General features: G+C 39.6%; 1 protein-coding gene across 1 annotated transcript in view; it reads right to left on the bottom strand.

Moving 5' to 3' along the window:
- YTHDF2 (YTH N6-methyladenosine RNA binding protein F2) overlaps positions 1-26,156 on the bottom strand; it is a 32,916-nt gene that overhangs the window by 4,647 nt on the left and 2,113 nt on the right. Inside the window, exon 4 of the mRNA XM_059916888.1 lies at positions 22,309-23,895. Coding sequence (XP_059772871.1) covers positions 22,309-23,895 — 1,587 coding nt within the window. The remainder of the gene's footprint in view (positions 1-22,308; positions 23,896-26,156) is intronic.

The following is a 26,156-nucleotide window of genomic DNA, read 5'->3' as shown; positions in this document are numbered from 1 at the left end:
CCCCTTCCTTCTTTGAGACTTCCTCAACCACTGCAGTTTTCAATGTACTTCTAAATCTGCATCCACAATTGAAAATCAAATTGTATTGACTCATTTCATATAAAATTAGTCCCAACTCAACCAAAAGCTCCTAGAAAGCAAAGAACAGTTCTTTAGCTAAGCTCACTCACAAACTTATTTATGAGTTTAGCAGTGGATAACAGGCTACAGTTGACTCTTACGTAAAATTCTGTTTCTCATCACAAGAAAAAAAATGGTGATGGATGTTAACTAAACTTATTATGGTAAGCATTTCTCAATAAACATATATATCAAATCATTATGTTGTAGTACACCTTTAACAATGCTGTATGTCAATTATATCTCAATAAAAATGGGAGAAATCCCTAGAGGCAACTTCTGTTACCAGTTTCTTGCGTCCTTCCTGAGTTATTTTAAGCATATAAAAGCTTATTACATCTTTTTTTCTTTTCACAAGTAGCATACAAAACACACTTCACTTTGCTTTTTTTCCCCTCGCTTAATATGTCTTGCAGATTATTCAATTTTAGCACATACAGATCTGGGTTTTTTATGGGTCTGGGAGCACCCTCCTTGCTCTGAATTCAAGAATTGAAGATCTAGGGCTTTCCTGGTGGCGCAGTGGTTAAGAATCCGCCTGTCAATGCAGGGGACACAGGTTCAAGCCCTGGTCCGGGAAGATCCCACATGCCGCGGAGCAACTAAGCCTGTGTGCCACAACTACTGAAGCTCACGAGCCTAGAGCCCGTGCTCCACAACAAGAGAAGCCACCAAAATGAGAAGCCTGCGCACCACAATGAAGAGTAGCCCCCGCGTGCCAGACTAGAGAAAGCCCATGTGCAGCAACAAAGACGGACGGACAGGCAGATGGAAGGAAGGAAGGAATTGAAGATCTGTAAGAGAAGCAGTTCTCAAAGACATTATGATGAATGAAAGAAGCCTCAGACAAAAGAATACACACTGTATGATTCCAATTCTGTGAAGTTTTATAACAGGGAAAAGGAATCTACGGTGGGGACAAAATTAGAACAGTAGTTGTCTGTGGTGGGGTGGGGGTGGAAATTTCTAGGATGGTAATGTTCTATATCTTGATTGGGGTTTGGGTTACACAGATGGGTACATTTGTCAGCACTCAGCAAATATACACTTAAAATTTGTGCATTTTATTTAACTCAAAAAATACATAAAACAAATACTGAGTTCTAGTTAATGATACGCATGCTGAAATGTTTAGGGGTGAAGTATACTGATAATGACAATTTCTTTGAAATACATCAAAAAATAAAACGGACTGGTAGAAAAACAAAAAAAAACGAAGAAAAAATTCTGCCTATTATCTCATTTTAATGTAATGTAATCCCAGGAATACAAATAAACTTACATGCACCAAACTGTACCATTAAATTAGAAAACCTAGACTTTGCCAAATCCATTTTTCCCTAAGAAACACACTTATGGGAATTCCCTGGCAGTCTGGTGGTTAGGACTCCACGCTTCCACTGCAGGGGGGCACTGGTTCTATTCCTGGTCAGGGGACCTTAGTTCCCCACATGCCGCGCAGCTCGGCAAAACAAACAAACAAACACACACTTATAAGTTCATCACGATGCTTAAAAACAGCATTTAAAATATTTAGTCAAAAGAAATTCAAAATAGCACTATGAAATTGCACTTATTAAGTCATCTCATTTTTTAAACACAAAGTTTGTTCCTCTATAATGTGATACTAAATCCACCTGTGTTCAATTTTGCCTCAAACGTAACATAAAACTATTCCTGGGGCTTCCCTGGTGGTGCAGTGGTTAAGAATCCGCCTGCCAATGCAGGGGACACAGGTTCGAGCCCTGGTCCGGGAAGATCCCACATGCCGCAGAGCAACTAAGCTGGTGCACCACGGCTACTGAGCCTGCGCTCTAGAGCCCCCCAGCCACAACTACCGAAGCCCGTGTGCCTAGAGCCCGTGCTCCGTAACAAGAGAAGCCACCGCAATGAGAAGCCCATGCACCACAACGAAGAGTAGACCCCGCTCGAAGCAACTAGAGAAAGCCCGCGTGCAGCAGCGAAGACCCAATGCAGCCAAAAATTAAATAAATTCATAAAAAAAAAAACTATTCCTGAATCTTAGCTACACAATTATACCAAGAGGGCAAATACCACCTGTGTCCTAATGTAAACCTGTGTGACAGAAGCTTACTTTAAATTATGGAAATTACATGCAAACAACAAATGGCATTAGCTGCCTTAATCTCCTGATCAACATCAAGAAAATATCACATTGATACAATTCAGCAAGCTGATTAAATTGCTCTTCTATTTCCAGATACAATTTTGATGTGTGCACAAAAAATAAGCTTATATATTTACAAATAATAAAGATAATATCCATCTTCTCAGAGATTATAAAGATACTTAAGCATTCACATCATACCATCTTGAAAAGTAAAATGAATTTGGCACCAATAATAAAACTGTAAACGATTCACAGGATTTTAAATACTATTTTAAACATTTTTATTAAAAAAGAAAAAAAAAAAAGGGACTTCCCTGGTGATGCAGTGGATAAGACTCTACGCTCCCAATGCAAGGGGCCCAGGTTTGATCCCTGGTCAAGAACTGCATGTCACAACTAAGGAACCCACAAGCCTCAACTAAGGAGCCAGCGAGCTGCAACTAAGGAGCCCACGTGCCAAAACTAAGACCCAGCACAACCAAATAAATAAATATTAAAAAAAATAAAAACCAAACAAAAAAAACACTTGGGGGAATTCCCCAGAGGTCCAGTGGTTAGGACTCTGAGCTTCCACTGCAGGGGGCACAAGTTCAACCCCTGGTCAGGGAACTAAGATCCCAAAAGCCATGCAGCACAGCCAAAAAAAAAAAGGTTGAAGACGGGAATGAATCAGAGGATCCTGCTTGAAGGGCCTGCCATTGCCCAATCTGAGCATTACACAGCCTTAATGATAAGTAAACAACTATCACAGTAATATCTTAATTGGGCAAGAACTGGCAATGGATGCTAAATCTAAAGAGTGAAAATTTGATGAGGAACAAGATATTTATAGAGTCTCAAACTATTTTCCCACTTATTAAAAGGAAAATAGTACCTTTAAGTGGAGAACCAGGTGAATACCTTAAATAAGTGATCAAAGTAAACATTACTAATAACGGCATAAACAGACCATCTTATACCTCCTACTGTGATGCACTGAGGACACAAAGTCACTTATGTAGTATCCCTGCCAGAAAAGCATAATCTGAATGTACACAATGAGAAAAGGAAACCTCAGACAAACAGTGACACCTACAAAAATAAATAGCATATACTCTTCAGAAATGTCATATCATAAACAAAAGGGGTGAATGGGTGGGATGTTGGTGTGTGAGTATGTGTGTATAACTGCAGATTAAGAGACTAAAAAGACATAAAACTGAAAGATCCTGGACTGGACCCTGGACCCCCCCGCCCCCAAAAAATTGCTACCAAGGACATTAAGACAACTGGTAAAAATATGAATAAGATCTGTAGATTAGATAATCGTATTGTGTGTTAAATTTCCTGATTTTGAAAACTGCATTGTGCTCATAAATGCATGTTCTTATTCTTAGGAACTACACGAAAAATATTTAGGAGAAAAGGTCATAATGTCTTCGAACTTATTCTCAAATGGTTCAGAAAAAAATTTCACACACATCTCCAAAGAGAATGATACAGCAAATGTAGCAAGATATTACATTGGTAAATCTGGGTGAAGAGTATGTGGGAGTTCTTTGCACTATTCTTTAAATTTCTCCCAGTTTGAAATTATTTCAAAGTAAAAAGTTAATAAATTGGGGGATAATTCATTTAATTCTTCTGCAAAAACTGGCTGCATTAAAAAGTTATGTTGGGGTCCCCTGGTGGTGCGGTGGTTGGGAGTCTGCCTGCCAATGCGGGGGACACGGGTTCGGGCCCTGGTCTGGGAAGATCCCACGTGCCGTGGAGCAACTGGGCCCATGAGCCACAATTACTGAGCCTGCGCGTCTGGAGCCTGTGCTCCGCAACAGGAGAGGTCGCGATAATGAGAGGCCCGCGCACCACGATGAAGAGTGGCCCCTGCTTGCCGCAACTACAGAAAGCCCTCGCACAGAAACGAAGACCCAACACAGCCATAAATAAATAAACAAACAAACAAACAAACCCAAAGTTAAAAAAAAAGATACCACTGAAGGGTGAAGACACATTTCAATAAAAACTACATAACCTTAAAAAAAAAAAAAAAAAAAAAAGGTATGTTTGGGACTTACCCGGTGGCACAATGGTTAAGAATCTGCCTGCCAATGCGGGAGACACAGGTTCGATCCCTGGTTCAGGAAGATCCCACATGCCGCAGAGCAACTAAGCCCGTGTGCCACAACTACTGAGCCTGTGCTCTAGAACTCGCAAGCCAGAACTACTGAGCCCACACACCACAACTACTGAAGCCCAAGCGCTCTAGGGCCCCCATGCTGCAACTACTAAGCCCACATGCTGCAACCACTGAAGTCCGTGCGCCTAGAGCCTGTGCTCCGCAAGAAGAGAAGCCACCGCAATGAGAAGCCCGCACACCGCAACGAAGAGTAGCCCCTGCTTGCCGTAACTAGAGAAAGCCCGCTTGCAGCAACGAAGACCCAACGTACCCAAAAATAAAAATAAATAAAAAGTTATGTTTAACAATTCATGAAACTTTGAAATGTGTTTATTTCCTCATACCTACACTAAAATCATCAAACATGAGGGTATTTTAGCAAAAGAAAAAGAAAAAAATCTGCCTATCAGCTTTTTACAAGTCTTTTAAAATGAGGGAAAAAATGACACAGAGAAGATTCTAACACAAGGACCGTTATTTTAACCACTTTGGGACATTGAAACCTTTTAGGTTTCCATAAAAGAGTTCTCTTACAGCAGGTCTCTTCTTTCACTTTTGTGACTATTTCCTATTACCACTGGGAATTCCACTAAATTGCTTTGACAATTTATGGTCGAAAGACTTCACCTGTCAGATGTATTTATTAACATTTCTAATTAACCAGTCCTACCTTGGTAATATTTAATAAAGAAAAAGCTGGGGTTGGGAGGGTGGGGGACAGAAGAATGATGACAAGATACACAATAAAAGGAAAGAGCAGCAGAACACATAAAAGCAAGCTGGGACCTCCAACGGGTCCAAGTCCCAGCTGGAACTGCCATAAACACAACATGCATTTGTCTCTTGTTGGACACTCCAGCTTTTATACCTGAAGATGCTACTAACCCACCGTAGCAGGGGATGTGGTGCAGCAAACTGGCTTTCCCCGTGGTGGTGGTGTCATGTTGCAGCCTACCCACCATCTTTTTTAACCTAGTGCCATGTGCAAGGTAGCTACAGTGAGATCTGTGGTAGCAACAGGCTGGACTGGCTAGTCTAGGTTAAGCTTCTGCATAAGATCCTCAAACACAAACACAAAATTAATCATAAAGTCCCAGTTAACCAAAAAACAGACCAAATGCTAAAAGGAAGGGAAGAAGCATTCCTAAAGCTTGAGGATACTGTGATGGTAATAAAGAATTAAAGGAAAACAGCAGAGCAAGATTTTACTGAATTCACACCTCATCACAAAATTCTCACTAGGACATTCATCCTAATCTTTAAATCAGTCCACAATCTCATTGTTCATTGTTCAATGAAAAGACTAAAGAAAAAAATTTTTACAAAATAAAAATAAAGATATTAACTAAGAACGTATAAACCAGAGGAAGAAGTTTCTAGGCCTCAATATCTGGTCTGTCACTTAAACAACTAGAGGTTAATACTCACCATTCATCCATCACATCTTAGTCCCTCCTCACCTTACATCTATAACTGTAAAATGCAAAAGTTCATCTCTAGAGGAAATATCCTAAAAGCCACAAGGTGGCAATGTTACTTAAAGTCTGCGCATTTGAAATCTCTTCCTACGATATTATAAATCTGCTTAATTTTTCCTGTATTTAGCTTAATATCCTTTCTCATTTCTACTACCACCCCTCTCCCCACTTTGAAGTGGGCCATAAAACACAACAGGCACACATATATTTGTCGGATATAATTTTATTAACTTTAAAGTCTGATGTCTACCCCTCAAATAAAATTTACTTAATAGCCCTCAAGTAAGTTTTCTTATATCCCCATGGTCCCTGATAGAAAAGAACACAAATTTCAGGGTCCCTGGCTGAAAATAAGACAATGCTTACATACGTTAACATGAAAAAATAGGATTATACTAATATGACTTTCAATGCTTTACATGGCTTATGAAATCAATCTTTTCTTGGCGGGGCGGGGGCAGGCGGTGCTGCAAGGCCTGTGAGATCTTAGTTCCCTGACCAGGGATTGAACCCGGAGCCACGTCAGTGAAAGCGCGGAGTCCTAACCACTGAACTGCCAGGGAACTCCCTGATCAATCTTAATAGTCTCTGATGCTATGAATATATGAGTTATATATATATATATATATATATATATATATATATATATATATATATATATTCCCTCCCTTTTAAGATTTTCTAGGTGCAGAAATGGACACTTACTTGAAATAAATTTCTGGGAACTGGCATAGGAGCACCAGGATGAAGTAAATGCATTTAACTAATAACCTTTCCTACCATCAAATTCTTTTCCAAGACTGTTAGTAGCTGAACTCCTATATACCTTTCACTAACAAGGTCAGAAGTAAAAGCCTGGATAATCTACTATTTTCAGGCCCTGAATCATAAGTCTTAACTAGTAACAGAACAAAGGGTAAGACAGATACATTAAAATATTTTCAGTTATTCTTTGAATCACTCCTTGGCTCTCCAGTAAGAGCTACATTTGAACAAAAACTAATTTCGCAATAAAATCAATTTCTGAAAGCACTTCAGAATACAGTTAAGCAAATAAGGTTTTTTAATAGCCTGTCAGTCAAATTCCTCCCCCCACTCCCAGTGTTTGACAGTAAGTTCAGAAAGAATGAAGCAATCACTAAATATGCTTTCCAGCTATCTGATAAATGATACAAACTCCAGTTCCACCTTCAAAAATTTCCAGTTGAACCATCCTCAACACCTCCATTAACCTCTCTAGTCCAAGCTACTGCAACCTCTCAATAGGACTTTGCCACAGACTCCTTTTAACTGATCTCCCTTTCAGTCTTGTGCCCTCCTCAGTCTATTCCAAGGGTGGGACCCCAAAATGGAAACTCAGTAGCATTATTAAGTACCATGCCAAAAGTTACTGAAGAATGTGATAACTGATGTAAAATAAACGAAGGTGTATTTATGTGTACATACACATTTATATGCCTGAGATTATGGATCACAATAATCACTCATAAAAGACCTGTATGCAAGTACTTCACTCATATATATACATTTAATCCTAACAACCCAGTAAGTTTTTTCCCCCATTTTCATAAAATACTGAGGCTCAGAAGTTCACTTGCTCAAATCACTGATAGTGGCAGATATGACACCACCTTCTGAGCTCCTAGCCTTTTCACTACTATGCTAACAAGAAAACAGAATCTAGGATTCATGCTTATTAATAATATCAACCTAGTGTATACCCACACCTAAATTTTTTTAAAGGCCCATCATACGTAATATACTTAATAGAATAATAGAATCCCTTCCCACATCCCAAAAAACTAATTACCCTTATAAAAATCAGTTAACAGGCTTCCCTGGTGGCACAGTGGTTAAAAATCCGCCTGCCAATGCAGGGGACACGGGTTCGGGCCCTAATCTGGGAAGATCCCACATGCCGCGGAGCAACTAAGCCCGTGAGCCACAACTACTGAGCCTGTGCTCTAGAGCTCGCAAGCCACAACTACTGAAGCCCGGGCGCCTAGAGCCCGTGCTCCACAAGAGAAGCCACTGCAATTAGAGGCCCGCGCACCGCAAGGAAGAGTAGCCCCCACTCACCACAACTAGAGAAAACCCGCGCACAGCAACAAAGACCCAATGCAGCCAAAAATAAATAAAATAAAATATATAAATTTAAAAAAAAATCAGTTAACATCTTCGGGCAACTTCAGGATGGATAGTGGCCACTAAATCTTATTGCTTAAAATTATCTAACAACTCTAAACAATGTGCTCACAAAAAGGAAGATACAATAAAATAATGTAAAACTTAAAACATTACAGCCTCTTAGAAGTAGCCATAATGTCTCTGAGGAGTAGATTATAACAAGTAACACAGAGGATATTCAGCCAAAGACATCAGCACCTTTTAATGAACAAACAATACAGGCAGTTCACTAGAGGCTCATAATATTGATAGCTGATGAAAAATACTACTCAAAAGACCCTTTCAGCCTTAAGGTAGGCCACAGTGTAAAAAGGTACAGCCAGACTTTTCAGACACATGTGAATTCTAACATTGCTTCTAAAGATGAAGTCTTTTTTGACCCAGAAATATGGCAGTTCCATATGGTTCTGATTAATATTTAATAAAAATGAACTCAACATCTCAAAAAAAGAAAAGATGAAGTCTTGAGACTAGCAGGCAGAGACTGGAAGGAGGACTACAGAGCAAAGGAAGAAACTTACAGGAAAAATAAGCATGAGGAATTTGAGGTGGGGGACATACAAAACACTACCTAATGACATTTATAATTTAAATACAAGGGGCTTCCCTGGTGGCGCAGTGGTTGAGAATCTGCCTGCCAATGCAGGGCACACGGGTTCGAGCCCTGGTCTGGGAAGATCCCACATGCCGCGGAGCAACAAGGCCCGTGAGCCACAATTACTGAGCCTGCGCGTCTGGAGCCTGTGCTCCGCAACAAGAGAGACCGCGATAACGAGAGGCCCGCGCACCGCGATGAAGAGTGGCCCCCACTTGCCGCAACTAGAGAAAGCCCTCGCACAGAAACGAAGACCCAACGCAGCCATAAATAAATAAATAAATAAACCCAAAGTTTAAAAAAAAAAAAAAAAAATAATTTAAATACAAGAGAATCACCTATAGAGCTGATAAAATGCAGATTCCAAGGCCTCAACTCCAAAGGTGCCCACTCAGTAGGTGAGGAAGGACAAGAATCTGCAATGTAAGTACTCTCAGATGGTAACCTGTACAAACTGGGAAACTTCTCTTCAACTGCTTCTAATCCTTTTAAGAAATACCGGGCTTCCCTGGTGGCGCAGTGGTTGAGAGTCCGCCTGCCAATGCAGGGGACACGGGTTTGAGCCCTGGTCCGGGAGGATCCCACGTGCCGCGGAGCAACTGGGCCCGTGCACCACAACTACTGAACCTGAGCTCTAGAGCCCATGAGCCACAACTACTGAGCCTGTGTGCCGCAATTACTGAAGCCCGTGAGTCTAGAGCCCGTGCTCCACAACAAGAGAAGCCACTGTAATGAGAAAACAAAGAGTAGCCCCTGTTCACCGCAACTAGAGAATGCCTGTGCACAGCAACGAAGACCCAACACAGCCAAAAATAAATAAATAAATAAATTTATAAAAAAAAAAAAAAAAAGAAAAAAGAAATACCTCGGCAGCTTACTAAATAAAATTTCAGTTTAGTAAATCTGGGGGTAGACCTAGTTATCAGTATTTTTGTAAATACTTTCCAGGTGACTCAAAGTTTGCTTTAAATTGTTGTTACCATTTTTTTGGAATTTATACTCTGAAGCTCTCACACCACATCCACGCTGCTCCCCTCCCTACCCCTTTGCAGGCTTATGGACTGCAAGTAAGGTAACATTTGTCATAAATAATTTTGAATTACCCAAGAACTTGTCTAGGGTTCTAGTTCTGCCACTAAAATGAGGTAATCTTGCAGTTTGTGTACAAAAAGAGTTAGGTAGCCTAAAACCTTCCCACTCAATTTTATAACCTTCCAGAGTAATTATTCAGAACCATTTGTGTTCTCCCTTACTCTTGCTGCCTGTCATTAGCAGCAACTCTCACAAGGTTAGGTAGAGTAGATCCAGTTTGCTCCCTCTTGATGCTTGTGATGAGGGAGTTTTAAACCTAAGTGCTTAAATAAAGGTTTAAGTTTTAACCAATTATGCTCTCCTCATATACCCAACGAAGAGTTGACTGACTACAGGTATTAGTAGATAATAGAACATTGCAGTTAGTTATTTTAAATGATAAATGTGAAGATGCAGCAAGGCCTAAGAACAGAAAAGCTTTGGGGCAAAACGAATTCCAGCTCTTCTACAACCTAGCTAGTGATCTTAACAAAATTATTCCTTTTTGAATCTCAGTTCCCTAACTGAAAAATGAAGATAATCTTGGGGACTCCCTGGCGGTCCCATGGTTAGGACTTGGAAACTTCCACTGCAGGAGGCCCGAGTTCGTCAGGGAACTAAGATCCCGCAAGCCAAGCAGTGGGGCCAAAAAAAAAAAGAAGAAAAAAGAAGATAATCTTATTCTACAGGATTGTTACAAGGGATCAGAGGTAAGATATGGAAAGTGCCTTATGCACAAGCGCAAAAAATGGCTGAATATCGGTAAATACCTGAAGTATTAAGGGGGAAAAGCAGGATAAAATACTACATAGAATATGATTATAATTGTATAAACCGCTAACTTGTGTCGGAAAATAAGCCAAAATGATGAGTGGTTTTGTCAGGGTAGAGGAACTATGAGCGAGTTTTCTTTCATTTTCTCCACACTTTTATAATTTGGTTATTACAATGAAAAACAAATGCAAACGGAAAATTTGCAAATGCTAATATAAAATTAGCACATTGCAAATTTTTTTTAACATGCAAACAGTTTAAAAGCTCTATATGCTATCTATACCCTGACTGCCCAAAAGGTCCACATGAAGTCAAAAGCTTACATATAAGTCTACCTTTTCTAAATGGCTTCACATATTACACAAGTGATCTGTCCAAATTTTTAGCTCTGACACATGTAGCAGAGTATTAAATATCTCATAAGAACCACCAGGTATTACAACAGCAGTAAATGCAAATGAGTTGGAAAGAGCAACTGCCTGCCTCTTCCCGCTCCCCACATACCCAACAGCTTAAACTTGAAGGTTTAGCCATTTTCTTCCTTCATCTTTCTTTCCACAATCTTTTCCTATATACATCCTTCTAGACCCAACTCAAAGCCAGTCTTCCATAAAAATGACTCAACTCTGGTCTTGCTATTCTTTTCTTCTGTACTTGGTCTCATCCTGTAAAATGAGCACTTCAATACCCACTATCCTATACTGTTTCACTTATATCTCTACTCCCTATGGCTAACTGGAGTTAAATCAGTTCAATTAGGAATTGCTTATTCAGCAAGGGATGAAAAGCATTAGGGCACACTACTGAGCTAGCTGTTAGTCTATACTGTCTAGTTGTTATAACTAGAAAAATTTGCTCTGGAGGAGGTGGCAGCAGGATGCAAATTTAAATTGAATTACCTGCTTCTGTGGAGAAAGGCAGAAAGGATGATCTGAGACTACCACACTCTCCTTCCTCATTTGCAGACTTGCAGATTTCAATGGTGAAGAAAGAGATCTTTTGTTTTCCCTAATTCAGGGAACAGAGCTTTTTCTCCTTCTCTACATGAAACTCCTATATAGTGCAGGTGTCAGTCCTTTATCATACAGTTCCTTAAACTAAAGCAGTCAAAGCCAGTGCTGTAGCATCCCCAGCTGCTGTGAGATGTTTTTCTAATCCCTCCCTTCCTCCAAGACTAAATAACCAATACACCTAAATGAGATGCTGAAGCTGCAGATTCCTTACATTTCTTCAATTTCAAAATAGATCCCCCCACCCCCGACTCCACCTCCATGCACCATTACTCCATTTTTTGAAAAATTCCTGTCATCCAGTGGGTTCCAAATTATGCTTCATAGAGGAGATGCTTCGAAGGTCACCCAGGGAAAAACAGAGAGCTGAGCATGTGAAATTAGCCATTCATGGGGTTCTGAGTAAGGTTTTGTTTTGGGGAGAAAAAAAAAATTCCACTTTTGAAACTGAAAGTTTGAAAACTGTCATAGGACTAATCTTTACTTCTGGCAGGTAAGCAGAATGGTTCACATCTGAGTAATTCTTGATTTAAACTATTCAGAGTAAATACTAAATGATTCTAGAATCGCTAACTACCCCTTGTCCCAAAATGTATAAGTTTGGAAAAACGGCAGTCCCCTCTGGATCAATCTTTAGCCATAGCAAAAACAGAATACTGACATTTTTAACACCCAACTGCATTTCAGACATTGTTGTATGGTCTAATTCACCAAAACAGCCCGTACTAACTAAACAGAAGCTGGTCTTACTTCATTAAATCTCTTAAAGACTTGGAACAGACAGCTTAGAAAACTTCACAGGTTGTGAAGGGCTGGAACACTATAGAAACAACAAATGCACAGTCTGTTGAATGATGTGTGGAGACCAAAACCTTCAAACCCCTAACAAAGCACTCTCATGTTACTTTTATTCAGATAGTTGTTGGCATTTGCAGTCATCTGCTACCTCTCTACAGTCTCTGAATAAGTTGATTATACCCCACTGCTTGAAATTCTACTCAAGATATAGCCCTTTCCTTGTTCTCTTTCTAAAGCTCCAACTACTCCCTCTCAAACCCTTTCATTTGGTCCCTCTTTAATCCATCCTTTAAATTGTGTTATTGCTGGGGGTTCTTTCTTTGGCCCTCTTCTCTCAATGCACGTTGGCTCTGGAACCGCACCGAAGTAGAACACCAGCTCTGCTTTCTTAGTTTGGGCAACTGTGCAAAAGAATGTACTTTTTTCTGTGCTTCAGCGCCTTCATCTGTAAAACTAAGATAGCTGTACATACCTCACAATGATAGAATTAAATGAAAACTTACATAAAAATATGTATTCGGGGACTTCCCTGGTAGCGCAGTGGTTAAGAATCCACCTGACAATGCAGGGAACACGGGTTCGATCCCTGTCCCGGGAAGATCCCACATGCCTCAGAGCAACTAAAGCCCGTGTGCCACAACTGAGCCTGCGCTCTACAGCCTGTGAGCCACAACTACTGAGCCCACGTGCCACAACTACTGAAGCCCATGAGCCTAGAGCCCATGCTCTGCAACGAGAAGCCACCACAATGAGAAGCCCGCGCAGAACAAGGAGTAGCCCCTGCTCACCACAACTAGAGAAAGCCAGCACACAGCAATGCAGAACCAACGCAGCCAAAAACAAATAAATTTATTTTTTTTTAAATGTATTCAGGGGCTTCCCTGGTGGCGCAGTGGTTGAGAATCTGCCAGCCGATGCAGGGGACACGGGTTCGAGCCCTAGTCTGGGAAGATCCCACATGCCGCGGAGCAACTGTGCCCGTGAGCCACAACTACTGAGCCTGCGCGTCTGGAGCCTGAGCTCCGCAACAAGAGAGGTCGCGATAGTGAGAGGCCCACGCACCGCGATGAAGAGTGGCCCCCACTCGCCGCAACTAGAGAAAAGCCCTCACACAGAAACAAAGACCCAACACAGCCAAAAAATAAATAAATAAATGTAGTCATTAAAAAAAAAAAAAGTACTCAGGACAGGTGCATATTAGACACTACAAAATGAGCAATAATTTCGGCCATTATTTTTATTACCAATGTTCTTGAAGAATCTTAAACTCGTCCATGCCTTTACCTATACTGAGCGCTGGAAACTCCCAAATTTCTATCAACAGATCTCTCCTGAGCTCCAGATCCTACTATCACCTTTCTGTCCTACAAGCACCCCAAATACTATTTCCAAAAGCCAACACATCTCCAAACCCTAACCTGTTGCTCATCCCATATTCTCTAAGTTTTTTTAAATAACTAATCAGTAAATATTTCTACCGCATTTTTCAACTGTAACTTCCCCATTCCCACTACCATGATACAGGCTCTCTGTCTTTCTCCCAACTATAGTAAAAAAAACTCTCATTTGGTCTTTGAGTCACTTACACCTCTCTCTCCTCATTTAATAGATGACTTTAGGTAAGTTTCTAACCTGAGCTTCCATTTTCCTACCTATAAATATGGGATACTGCCTCCCGGAGTTGGTGTGGGGATTAAAGTAAAACTATGAAAGTACCTAACAAAGTCAGTGCTCAGTAAGTATTTCATCCTCCCCATCCTCTAAACTGTCACTCTACACTGACTATCCTCCCTTACAATCTAAAAACATAAGTACAGGATAAAAATCCAAAGCCCTTCTTATACTAGGCCCAACCAACCTCTCCAGTTTTATCACTTATTCTTTCCATATTAAACTTCTCATTTCACAAGACCCAGTTTTCTATCTGGCAAACTCCACATATCACACAGTGGTCCATGGGCTTTGGGACTAGACAGAGACTGTGGCTTTGGGTGGAGTTCCAACATATTTTCATTTACTGATACTAATGACTTAAAGACAAAAGTGAAATAACAAAAACATATGTCAGAACTTCACTGGCTTGTCAATTTGAGCAACTTCCTTGCTAAACTGGATAATAATTTTCAAATTCTGGAAGACTAATTCCTCAAATTTTGTTTTATTCAAAATATGTCAGGGATAGAGACATGACACACTTAAGTTTAATCTGCATTAAGGGAATTCCCTGAGTGGTTAGAACTCTGCTCTTCCACTGCAGGGGGCACGGGTTCAATCCCTGGTCGGGAAACTAAGATCCCACATGCTTTGTGGCAAATCTGTATTAATATTTTCTCCATCCCTTTAAGTTTAGACAATCAACAAAAATCAAGTCCTGATTTGTATATAGCATCTGCCAATTTCCGCAGTGTCAATAACATGGCTGACCTCAAACTACCAATGGAATACAGGAATACAGTGGGGCTGAGAAGACATGTATAATAGCACAATATTATATATTGATACAGACATAATAACTTCAAGAGTGATGAATTTAAATATTATGGTTTAATGGTAATCATAATGGTATTCTAAGTTTATATAGTTTAACTATAACATATTTCTAACTGTAGTTTACAATGTAATTCAATGTAAATAGAAAGGCATTTAAAATACCTTTTAATACAATGTATTTAATTTTTAAGTTTATGCAATTTGTTTAATAACGACTGTGTTTAACAACTAGCTTGCTAAAATTCTTGAAAGCTAAACAACTGGCTCACAATTAGTTAGCTCTAGCACATTATTGGACTTGGACATTGAAATACCAACTCCAGCACTTGTTAGCTATGAGACCTTGTATAAATAACCTCTTTGAGCCTGCTTCCTCATCTAAAATATGAGAACGATACATTAGATGAGATAGCTAAACTTTTATGTATACCATGTGCCAAGCACTGTGCTATCATTTAAGTGCTGATTACCCAGTTACTCATTCTATTTGATATAGATCAAATGTTGTTCCCCCATAAAGACTTTCTTAATTTCCCCAAATTTATCACTTCTCCAGAAAGCCAAAATATTTCTTCATCCCTCTATTACAGCCCTTATCTCATATTTTATCCGTTTTGTTGTCTGCCTAACAACACTGTCTGGTCCTAAGCCAAAGATGGTGCCTTGTTTATCTGTTCTATCCTAGCAATTAACACAAACATTTGGGGGCTTCCCTGGTGGTCCGCCTGCCAATGCATGAGACACAGAGTTCAAGCCCTGGTCCGGGAAGATCCCACACACTGCGGAGCAACTAAAGCCTGTGGGCCACAACTACTAAGCCTGTGCTCTAGAGCCAGCGAGCCACAACTACTGAAGCCCGTGCTCTAGAGCCCGTGAGGAGCCACAACTACTGAGCCCGTGGGCCACAACTACTAAAGCCCGCATGCCTAGAGCGCGTGTTCCCAACAAGAGAAGCCACCACAATGAGAAGCCTGTGCACCACAATGAAGAGTAGTAGCCACCGCTCGCCACAACCAGAGAAAAGTCCGCATGCAGCAACAAAGACCCAATGCAGCCAAAAATAAAATAAAATAAAATAAATTTAAAAAAAAAACACAAACATTTGTTGAAAGATGGATACAAACAAAGGGCATGCTTCAAAGAGATCCAAATTCAGTATCACCTATTCTCTTTTGGTTCTCCTTTAACAAGGCTACAGAAAGGCATTTTATCCACAAAGCAAGGAAGGTGGTGAGTAATACAAATAGAATTCCCTCAACCCTACTGGCACAAAAACAAGTAAATTTATCTGCAAGACAGAAGAAGACATAGATGGCCTTAGAATTTTACAAAACGTTCAGGTTTGCCATCCTGATTAAAACAGGATGCTCACTCACTAGTTCTGAAGAAGCAATTTAAAACAGTGGTGGAGTGAAGTAATGTTAAATGGAAAGAACAGTACTGCATGGTCATTTCCTAAAGATTTAATAGTAAGAAAACAATGTATTTGGCTAAAGTGATGTTTCTTTCTTTTCTGATTTTTGTATCACTAAAACTTGGATATTTAAATTTTTTTTCTAAAGTTGAAAATGGAGCCAAGATGATTACCTCAAACATTTGTAAACAAGGGACTAAATGCCCAAATTAAAGGGTTAGGAGGAAAAAGATGGCTGTAAGGAAAAAAAAACTTCCTTATATAAAGAGAAATATTACTTGTGCCAACACTACAGGAAAACTAGATTTTTTTTTTAAAGGAAACATTTCTCAAGTAATCACTTCTATGTTCCTTTGCTAAGTCTTTATTACATTTTAGGTAATAATTTTTTTCATTAATACACAGTAAATATATTAATAACTACCCAAACACCTAATCTATACTAAGATTCACTGAGAATCCACAAATCCTATCTGTCATCTATCTCCTTCTGTTCTCAAGTCCTTTCTTATGTTTTATATGTAATTAGTATTTAGGTCAGAAATTATAAAACACAAACAAAAATAAGGTCTTACTTTTTAAGACCTGTTTTGTACCATCAATTCCTCTCCATGAACCTCAAATGTTATCTTGGGCCACCTAATCCTCTTTTACTCCTCGGTTTCTCTGATCTAAACTACCCCATGTGTGAATCTTCTCTACAATTTACCTAATAAAAGTTCTTTTAGTCTCTTCTTGAAACCCTCCTGTGACTAAGACTCCATTTTTAGAAAGTTCCCCCTTTATTTACAAAAATCTCCCTCCCTATAACCTTTATCTATTGGTTCCAGTGCTGTCACTAGCATGAAGAATCATTTGATAACAGCTATCATATTCCCCTTATAAATCATCTCTACTAAGCTAAACACTACTATGAGAAATAAGATAACATGTATAAAGCACATTGCAGGAAGAAATGAGCTATATATATATACAGTAATGATACCTATTATTACAAAGTACTGGTTCACCTTTACTTCTACAAGTTTCCCATTGCCTTTCACTGAAGGTTACATCAAGGACCTCCACCATCCTAACTCAAATTAGACCTTACTCCTCATTCTCTTAAACTCTAGTACTTTTTTTTAAGCCAACTTTGTATCTCTCTCAGTAGATTCCTTCTATATCCAACTAACTGCATAAACATTTCATTTAACTCCCTTTTCCTAATCTAATCTCCAAACTTCCCTTCCTGGAAACCCATTCCACAAACTCCAATTAGACTTTTCTTGAACTGTACAGGAATTCCTATTCCAACCTATTATCTCTACAGTGTTATTATCTATACAGATTTGGGCTGTTCTGAACCATGTTCACTCTTCTCAAAACACCTCTGGCTATCTTCTATACATCTTCCAAGGCTCAGCTCAAGAGATCACTTCTTCCAGGATTCTTCTATGATCTATCAACCCACAGCCCAAGCTGGGTTAGGCAATCTTTAAGCTTCCAAACTGGCACCTTGTGCATACCTTGAGAAAACACTTTTCATTTTGTATTGTTACTTGTCACTTATATAAGGCTCCCTGACAATACATTTGTGGTTTCTCTGTAGTGTCTAGCACACAGTAAAGCTGTTCAAAGAAAAGATAAATAGCTTCATCTCAATTCTTAAACACCATAATAAATTTTCAGTATGTCCAAACACACTCCAAGTCACCATTTTTAGGTCTTCTGCTTGAAAATCAGAATAATCCTAAAGGTAAAGAAATCCTGCTATTCTCATTTAATGGCAATGAAATTTTTAAAAACATACACCTTAAGCTGTTGTCACTATAGTAATATTTTCTCTAGGTCTGTCTCTCCTAAATCTCCCCTTAGCTTTCCAGTTATTCAGAAAAATCTTTACCCAAGTGCCTGATTGAGTCTAATGTTGGCCTAGACTTTAAGAGAATTACACAGCCCTCAGTCTCCCCTACTAGACTATCTTATTTTTACCTAGAGTTAAAAAGCTAGAAAGATAAGACAAAACTAAACCAACTAGGGACTTCCCTGGTGGCACAGTGGATAGGACTCCGCACTCCTAATGCGGGGGGCCCGGGTTCAATCGCTGGTCAGGGAACTAGACCCACATGCATGCTGCAACTAAGAGTTCGCATGCCACAAATGAGGAGCCCGCGTGCCACAAATGAGGAGCCCGCGTGCAGCAAACTAAGGAGCCCTGGAGCCACAACTAAGGAGCCTGCCTGCTGCAACTAAGACCGGGTGCAACCAAATAAATAAATATTGGGGGGGAAAAAAAAAAAAAAACTAAACCAACTATTTTATGAAGTTTATTTAAAAAAAAAAAAATCACTAATGCAGGGAGTAACTCTCCCTTTATGCCCCACTATTCCAAAGTTGAGACAGAGGAAAAGATTAACTAACTGCCATCATCTTCTGAATAGCTGACAGTAATACTCAACAACAACAACAAAATTTTAAGAAAAAAGCTCATATGGCAATATATAGCACCAGCAAGACCTTCAAAAACATATATCCTTTGACGCAGCACTTAAGGATAGGTATGAATCAATATTTATATCTTAGGATGTTTACAACAGTGTTACTTTAGCTGAAAAAAAAATTATAAAGAAGCTGACATATTCAGTAATGGGGACTGGTAAATTACAATAAATTTTTGATAGAATACTATGAAGCCATCAAAAGTGATGTCACAGCTATATACACTAATATGTATAAAACAGATAATAAGAACCTGCTGTATAAAAAAATAAATTCAAAAATTTTTAAAATAAAAGTGATGTCACAGGGCTTCCCTGGTGGCTCAGTGGTTAAGAATCCACCTGTCAATGCAGGGGACACAGGTTCGAGCCCTGGTCCGGGAAGATCCCACATGCCACGGAGCAACTAAGTCTGTGCACCACAACTACTGAGGCTGCGCTCTAGAGCCCATGAGCCACAACTACTGAAACCCACGCACCTAGAGCCCATGCTCCTCAACAAGAGAAACCACTGCAATGAGAAGCCTGCGCACCACAAGGAAGAGTAGCCTCCGCTCGCAGCAACCAGAGAAAAGCCCGCGCACAGCAACACAAACCCAATGCAAACAAAAATAAAATAAAATTTTAAAAAGTGATGTCACAGAAGAAATAACAAGTAGAGGAAAGTTCTAAATAAATGCAGAAAGCAGTTTACAAAATAGCATCTGAAGTATACAACAAAGTAAACGAAGTCACTAAAATTTGCTGGAAGTGTCAAGCCAGACAGATCCAAAATATCCAAGCCAGACAGATCTTGAAGGTTCTACGGTGTTGAATTAGATCATGTGACAGAACAAGGCAAAAATGGCTGTAGTTCTGCTTCAGTGTGTTCTGCCAAGCAACATGCCCAATCACGGAACTTTAGAACAGCTGTGACATCATTTTCAGGATGATAAGTATTTCCCTACTGACTGAGTTTCCATTTGGCTGGAAGATTTTTTCAATCTTGTAAATAATACCAAGGCACATATACAAACACACCACTTAAGGGAGTCAATGCTTCAATGAGCTATCAGTCCCATTATCATGAAACTTGTTTTGTCTTGGAAGCCTAATAAAAACTGGAAGAACAGTTTACAGTCAGTTATGTAAGGATGTTAAAGGGTAACAGTGGGCAACACAGGAGTAAGGCAATACTGACTGAAAGGGTAGCTGGGTTTGGAGGCAATCATAGGGACCTTCCAGAAACCCCAGCAAGCTCTTCTTAAAGAAAGTAAACTAAAAAGTAATCTGACACAAGTATAATTGAAGCTTTTAAGTTTTTACTTTTGGTGGTTTGTTCACCAGCCTCAGAAAAATTAGGATACTCATTCATCAAAAGTCTTTACAGAACTGTTTTAAGAAAGAGCCATTAGTTAGCTTAACAAAGACCCTAAACCTTGATTATTATTACACTCACTGAAAACACAAGGCTAGTCAATGAATCTTACACCTACTTATGACGTTTTATCATTCACTGAACCACTCAAGTGAATTAATACAAATATATACTTGATTAAAAGTGCACACAAATTAACAATCCTCAGACTTGCTACTTCACTTTTAAACAGAAGCTTCCCCACTAGTTCTAATAAATACAAATTTATCCTAGCGGCTATGCTGCACATTCCAAAAAATATTCCTACCTTTGCCTTCCTGCTTTTAAATCACAAGATGTAGGACAGAACTTTGCAGATGAAAGTAAGCAGATTCTTAATATGCGACAAATATTATGCATATTTCAAGTAGTTAAACCAAGCACCTGGATGCCCCTCACACCCGTTAATAATCTGCTATGCCACTACATGATGCCTAAAAGGCCACACACAGCCTCCTTCCTTGTTCCTCTAGAAACAGAAGCCTGTGAAGACATCTTTAGAGCCTTTCAGATGTTTGGCAAAAATAATCAAATATCTTTTTTCTATAGATTCTAGAGGATTTTAAGTTAAACTGTTAAACTCTGGGAAAGGGAAGAGTTTAAAGAACTAAACAGTACCAAGTTTTTTCTAACAGCCAAATTTCCAGTAATCTGGCTCTATCTCCCCAATACTTTCAGCATCACTGACAAGTATATCTCTACACACTGGAAGATAAAAGAGTCAACCATACTGGGCTTCCCTGGTGGCTCAGGGGTTAAGAATCCGCCTGCCAATGGAAGGGACACGGGTTCGAGCCCTTGTCCGGGAAGATTCCACATGAAGCGGGGCAACTAAGCCCGTGTGCCACAACTACTGAGTCTGTGCCCTAGAGCCCGCGCGCCTAGAGCCCAGGCTCCGCAACAAGAGAAGCCACTGCAATGAAAAGCCCACTCACTGCAACTAGAGGAAGTCCGCAAGCAGCAATGAAGACCCAATGTAGCCAAAAATAAAATAAACAGTCAACCATCCTGCTTTAGTTAGACAACTATGGACCTCTGATTCTGTGTTATGGAGGTCGAGAATCTACCAGAGCAAACTTACTCCTTTGAGCAGTCCTCCTCCCACTGCTCAAAGGAGTAAGTCTTTGTAGAGGTATAACAAGTGCCTCAGGTCCTAGATCAATTACATAAGATCCCTATGAATTAATGACAAATTCAAGGAAAATGTATTTACATTAAGTCTGTTAGGTTTTGTTTATTTTGCATCTGAAGCTAACCACTCAGGATTCTATCATTAATATATACATATGTTTTAAAAACATTTTCTCCTTGTCATTATCTTTTCACCTACTTCCTATACTTCAATATGTCTAACTTCTGGATAATATGATCTGCGCCAACCAGTATTTTATCATTTTCTTATGGTCCTAGAGTTTACGCTCAATACATGGGATCAAGCATTACCAACCCTTTCAAATAAGTTCAACTCTTTACTTTGGAACTACTCCCTTTCACTCTGTCCAAGATTCCCACTTGTTACAGAGGAAACGAGAAAGTGAATCTTTAGGAATACAACCAAATGTTAAGAGCAAGAGGCCAGCTTTTTCGGATGATCTGCTTTCCAAGTTTTATATAATTACCTTTTCTAATGGGAAAAAGATTTTGAAAAAAGTGATTAAGCAGAACACTACAAAAGATAGAAGCAAGGAAGAAAGGTCTGAAAAACATCCTCTTAACACTGCCAGTTGTCAGCAGGCAGGCAGAAAAGAAATGTCAGGGCTTGGTGACACACCAACTCTTGTAAATAACCACAGTACCCCAGCAAGGCCAAAAGTTAATTCCAACAGAATCATCTTTTTCTCTGCCACATTACAGCCTCAATCTTTAACTACTTTGATTTCTACGTTTCTATCACTTCAATTATTCCCTTTGCGTTTTCTTCAGACTCATTCTTCACCTCTTTCTGCATCATGTAAAGCCAGTTTCTCTACGGTTGTTTCTGCTTTCCTTTAACTTAAGTCCACATTTCTGTCCTCCATTAATGTTCCCATATTCTTTCACACTAAGGTTCAAATAATAAGACCAATTATCCTCCATTAAGGCTTGAACTGTTAAGTGATACTTATGTTATTTACAAAGCTTTTATTAATGGTTACTGGTATAATACCTCTCCTGTTCTCTCTAGTTCCTTCCCCTTCCCTTACAGTCTTAAGAAGGGTAAGCTGGTTACCTTTTTAACACTTTCTTCTTCCTCTTGGCGTTTCTCATAGTGTGAGAAGTCATCAAAAATGGAAGTGGTGTGCTTGTAGCTGGCTATGATTTTCAACACCTGCTTAGCCTTTTCCAGAGGCACTTCCTGAGTGTCCCTGGAGTTGGTCACTGGTTTATTCTCGTTGTTCTCTAGGCGAATGTGTCGCAACTGGCTATTGGGAACGTCCTTCACAAAAATCCACCTGACATCAAAACGACCCTTCCATTTGTCCTGGGACCACACACCTGCACACGTGTTGTAGTCCACAGCAGATTTCATTTCTGCAACGCCACAGAAGTGTCCACTGCCGTTGACACTGAAAAGTAAGTAAACGGGGCCCTTCCCGTTCATGGAGCGATAAGCAGCATCCAGTCTCTTGTTCCCATGCTCTGTGCTGCACCAGATATTATACTTAATGGAACGGTGGATATCGTCCTCAGAGTAGCTCTTAATGATGAAAACCCGGCCATGTTTCAGATTCCAGTCAAAATCCTTGGGGTTATAGTTATTAATGGACCGCAGCTTCTCCAACACTGGGTGAGGTTCTGAAGGAGTAGATCCAGATCCAGCCTGAGACTGTCCTACTCCATTACCATCCACCCCATTATGACCGAACCCACTGCCACGGTTCCGAGGTGCTACCCAGCGGGTTGGCTGAGCTGCCTGTTGCTGCACTGAGAGCTGGGCAGGCTGTGGTGGTGGTGGGGGCAATGGCTGTGTCTGTTGCCCTACTGATGCCTGAGCCACTGGTGGGCTATTGTTAGCCTGCTGACCTACAGGCTGCGGAGACCCCTGGGTTGGCTGCTGACCTATGTTCTGAACCAAAGCCTGTGAGGGGGTTTTTGCCACAGGACCCTTGTTATCCCAAGTTCCAATATCCATGTTATGTTTTATTGGAGGTGGTGGAAGACTTGACCCTGCAATGCCATTCTTGGTCTTCAACTTGGGTTGCTGTTTCGCAGGCTTGCTAGCAATATCAGCCCAAGATGCTGGTTTTGGAGGAGCAATGGTAGCTGGAGGCAAACTATTGGAAGCCACGATGTTACTAGTAATGGACCCGCTACCAACAGCAGAGCCTACAACTTTTGGAACATTGCTTGCAACTTCTGTGCTACCCAACTTCAGGGCTGCCATCCCCTGGTCTATAGTATTCATGCCAGGAGCCTTATTGAGGGTCTCACTGGCAAAAGCTGACTGTCCATCAATCATGGCTCCACCTAAGGAGCTAGGTGCATAAGCATAATTGCTACTATATCCAGAGCTCTGAGTAGACTGTCCCTGAGAACTGTTATTTCCCCAAGCTGAGAAGTCAATCCCACTGGGAAAGAAGTTAAAACCATGCTGACCAAGAAATGGAGTGCTACCCAGGGCTCCTGGTTGTCCGAACATTGCATCTGGTAGGAAGTGAGGCTCTCCGTTGCTCAGCTGTCCATAAGAAGTTAGATAGGGCATGGCTGTGTCACCCCCGGTAGACCAAGCAGCTTCACCCAAAGAATAGGAGAAGCCAATGGAGGGACTGTAGTAACTGGGTAAGTAGGAATCTGACATGGCAGTATATGCATTATTCTGTGGAAGAAGAAAAAAGGGTAAATTAAAACTAAACGCAAAAATACATAAAACGACCAGGACATTTCCTCTCCCAATTATTCACACAATTCGAATATTTCAGTCATTACCATAAAAAAGGAGAGTGACCTTTTCAGATGGTCTCTTCCCATAAACTTGCTATTTTTATAGACTTAGATAATATTTTGGTTTAATAACTGAACTGTTTAAACATTTAAAATTAAACTGACATACAGTGAATACCAGCCTTACCTTTTGGTGCTACAATTCAGAAAAGGGAAAACCCATCATCTCACTAAGTTTAAGTCTTCCTCTATAGATGTACTGAGATGATGCCTTCATTAAAACCACTATCTCTGGACTGAAGGAGTGGGAATATTGGCAGAAAGAAAAAGCATTCACAAGAGTTTCCTATTAAAACTTACTATATGATAGATAAAACAAAAATAACTGGACATTTCAAGTTCTATCCCAAAAATCTGTGCAGCCATTCCTCAACCATAAACCAAAAATCAAGGTTCAGTACACCTAGTTTATAGTAAAGCCTCCTGGCAAACCATCTGGGAACATCAAGAGATGCCACTATTTAATTATAACCTGGAAAGAAAATGCACAGTGACTTCCAGAGGATTCAAAACCAAAAAAAAATGTTGCTACCTGTTTTGCTTCACCTATAAAAGTTAAGGCCGTAAGCTAAAATGCACACCTAACTTTTTCATTAAAAACAGGAATATAATTCTAAAGACACAGTACAGTCCATATCTTTAAAAAAGGAATCATCCTTCAGAATGACAACCAGAAATAAAGTTATACGCAACTAATCTTCACATTAGAAGATAGATTACATTGCAGAAACATTCTTACTTTCATTTATGCTGACAGTTCTTTTTTATAAATCCTATAACTCACAAAGTACTCCCTTAAATGAGAAGCCAGAGATACATAGAATTGGTTTCTATAGATATAGACTCAGCTCAACTCAAAAATAGACTACTTTAACTTCAAAACAGCTCTTGTATCTAAGAATCCACTAACTAGTCAATAGGGAGTTTTGTTCTTAAGAGACTTGGATGACCATAACTATGTCAGGCCTTAAGTTTGCATTACCAAAGCCAATAGTACTTCTCTCTAGCCACTAAAACACATCTCCTGAAGATTAAATATTTCAACTAATATAGTTTGATAAACGGTGGTGCTTCTCTCTGCCAATTCTAAATTTTCTTTTAAAAACCTAAGTCTTTCACATATACCCTCAAGTTTAAGAGAAGTCTATTTCTCGAAGACAGTGTTATAATTTTAACAGCCCCAAATCCATTATGAATAAGAAATTCAGTCCACCCTTAATAGATTAAGCCTGAAGAATTATTCCAATATAAGGTCATGAAAAACTGGTTAAACTAATAAGAACCTGCTGTATAAAAAAGTAAATAAAATTCAAAAATTAAAAAAAAAAACTGGTTAAAAAGTAGATGAAATAGCCTTGACAAACGACAGTCTCAGATTATGTCTATTCAACCAAAATTTATATTTCCCCCCCAAATTTTTCAAAAATATTTAAGCTTTAGCTTACTTAACAAATAAAATACAAACACACTTAATATCACAGGTTATGCCACTATAAAGCTGAATGCCTACACCTGAACTGGCAGGTTCCCACATGCCCCTGAGCTCAAAAATCGGAATTACACAATGTTTCACAAGAACTACCTAGAATTATGTTTCCAAATGCTCCCACTCTCCTTGTTATAATGATTATGTAAGCAAACTACCTCAAGAGCAAGAACCCATTAATAGTTCATTCCTCTACTTCCTTCCCTACTTTTCCTGATTAACTGGTTGTCTTCTGCAAAAACTTTTTCCCAATCACTTGCTTAAGTGGTTTCTATACTTTCAATGTAGAAAATTCTACACAAGGGATCAAAAAGTTTTATGTAAGCATTAGGCCCAAACATGCGCACGCACTAATGTCAAGTTATTCAAGACTATTATGTATATCATACACCATCTGTTCAGAATTTATATAAATGTTCCACAAACTTTTTCATCTTTTAGGATATTCTGGATGAGTTATTGTCAATTTTCCTTTTGGTTTATTAGTCTGGTGAGTTATACTTATTAGCTACAACTTTGTGACTGTCTTTGGGATCCAAGATAGTAACACAAAAGAACTGCTGAATCAAAGAAGTCTCTGTGCACAGTTCATGTTCATATATGGACCTACATGCAACTAATCTTCACATAAGAAGACAGATTACATTGCA

Source organism: Balaenoptera ricei, chromosome 1, assembly GCF_028023285.1.
Source record: "Balaenoptera ricei isolate mBalRic1 chromosome 1, mBalRic1.hap2, whole genome shotgun sequence".
Lineage (NCBI taxonomy): Eukaryota > Metazoa > Chordata > Mammalia > Artiodactyla > Balaenopteridae > Balaenoptera > Balaenoptera ricei.
Note: the sequence above shows the minus strand (reverse complement) of the source record. Positions and strands in the feature narration are given on the sequence as shown.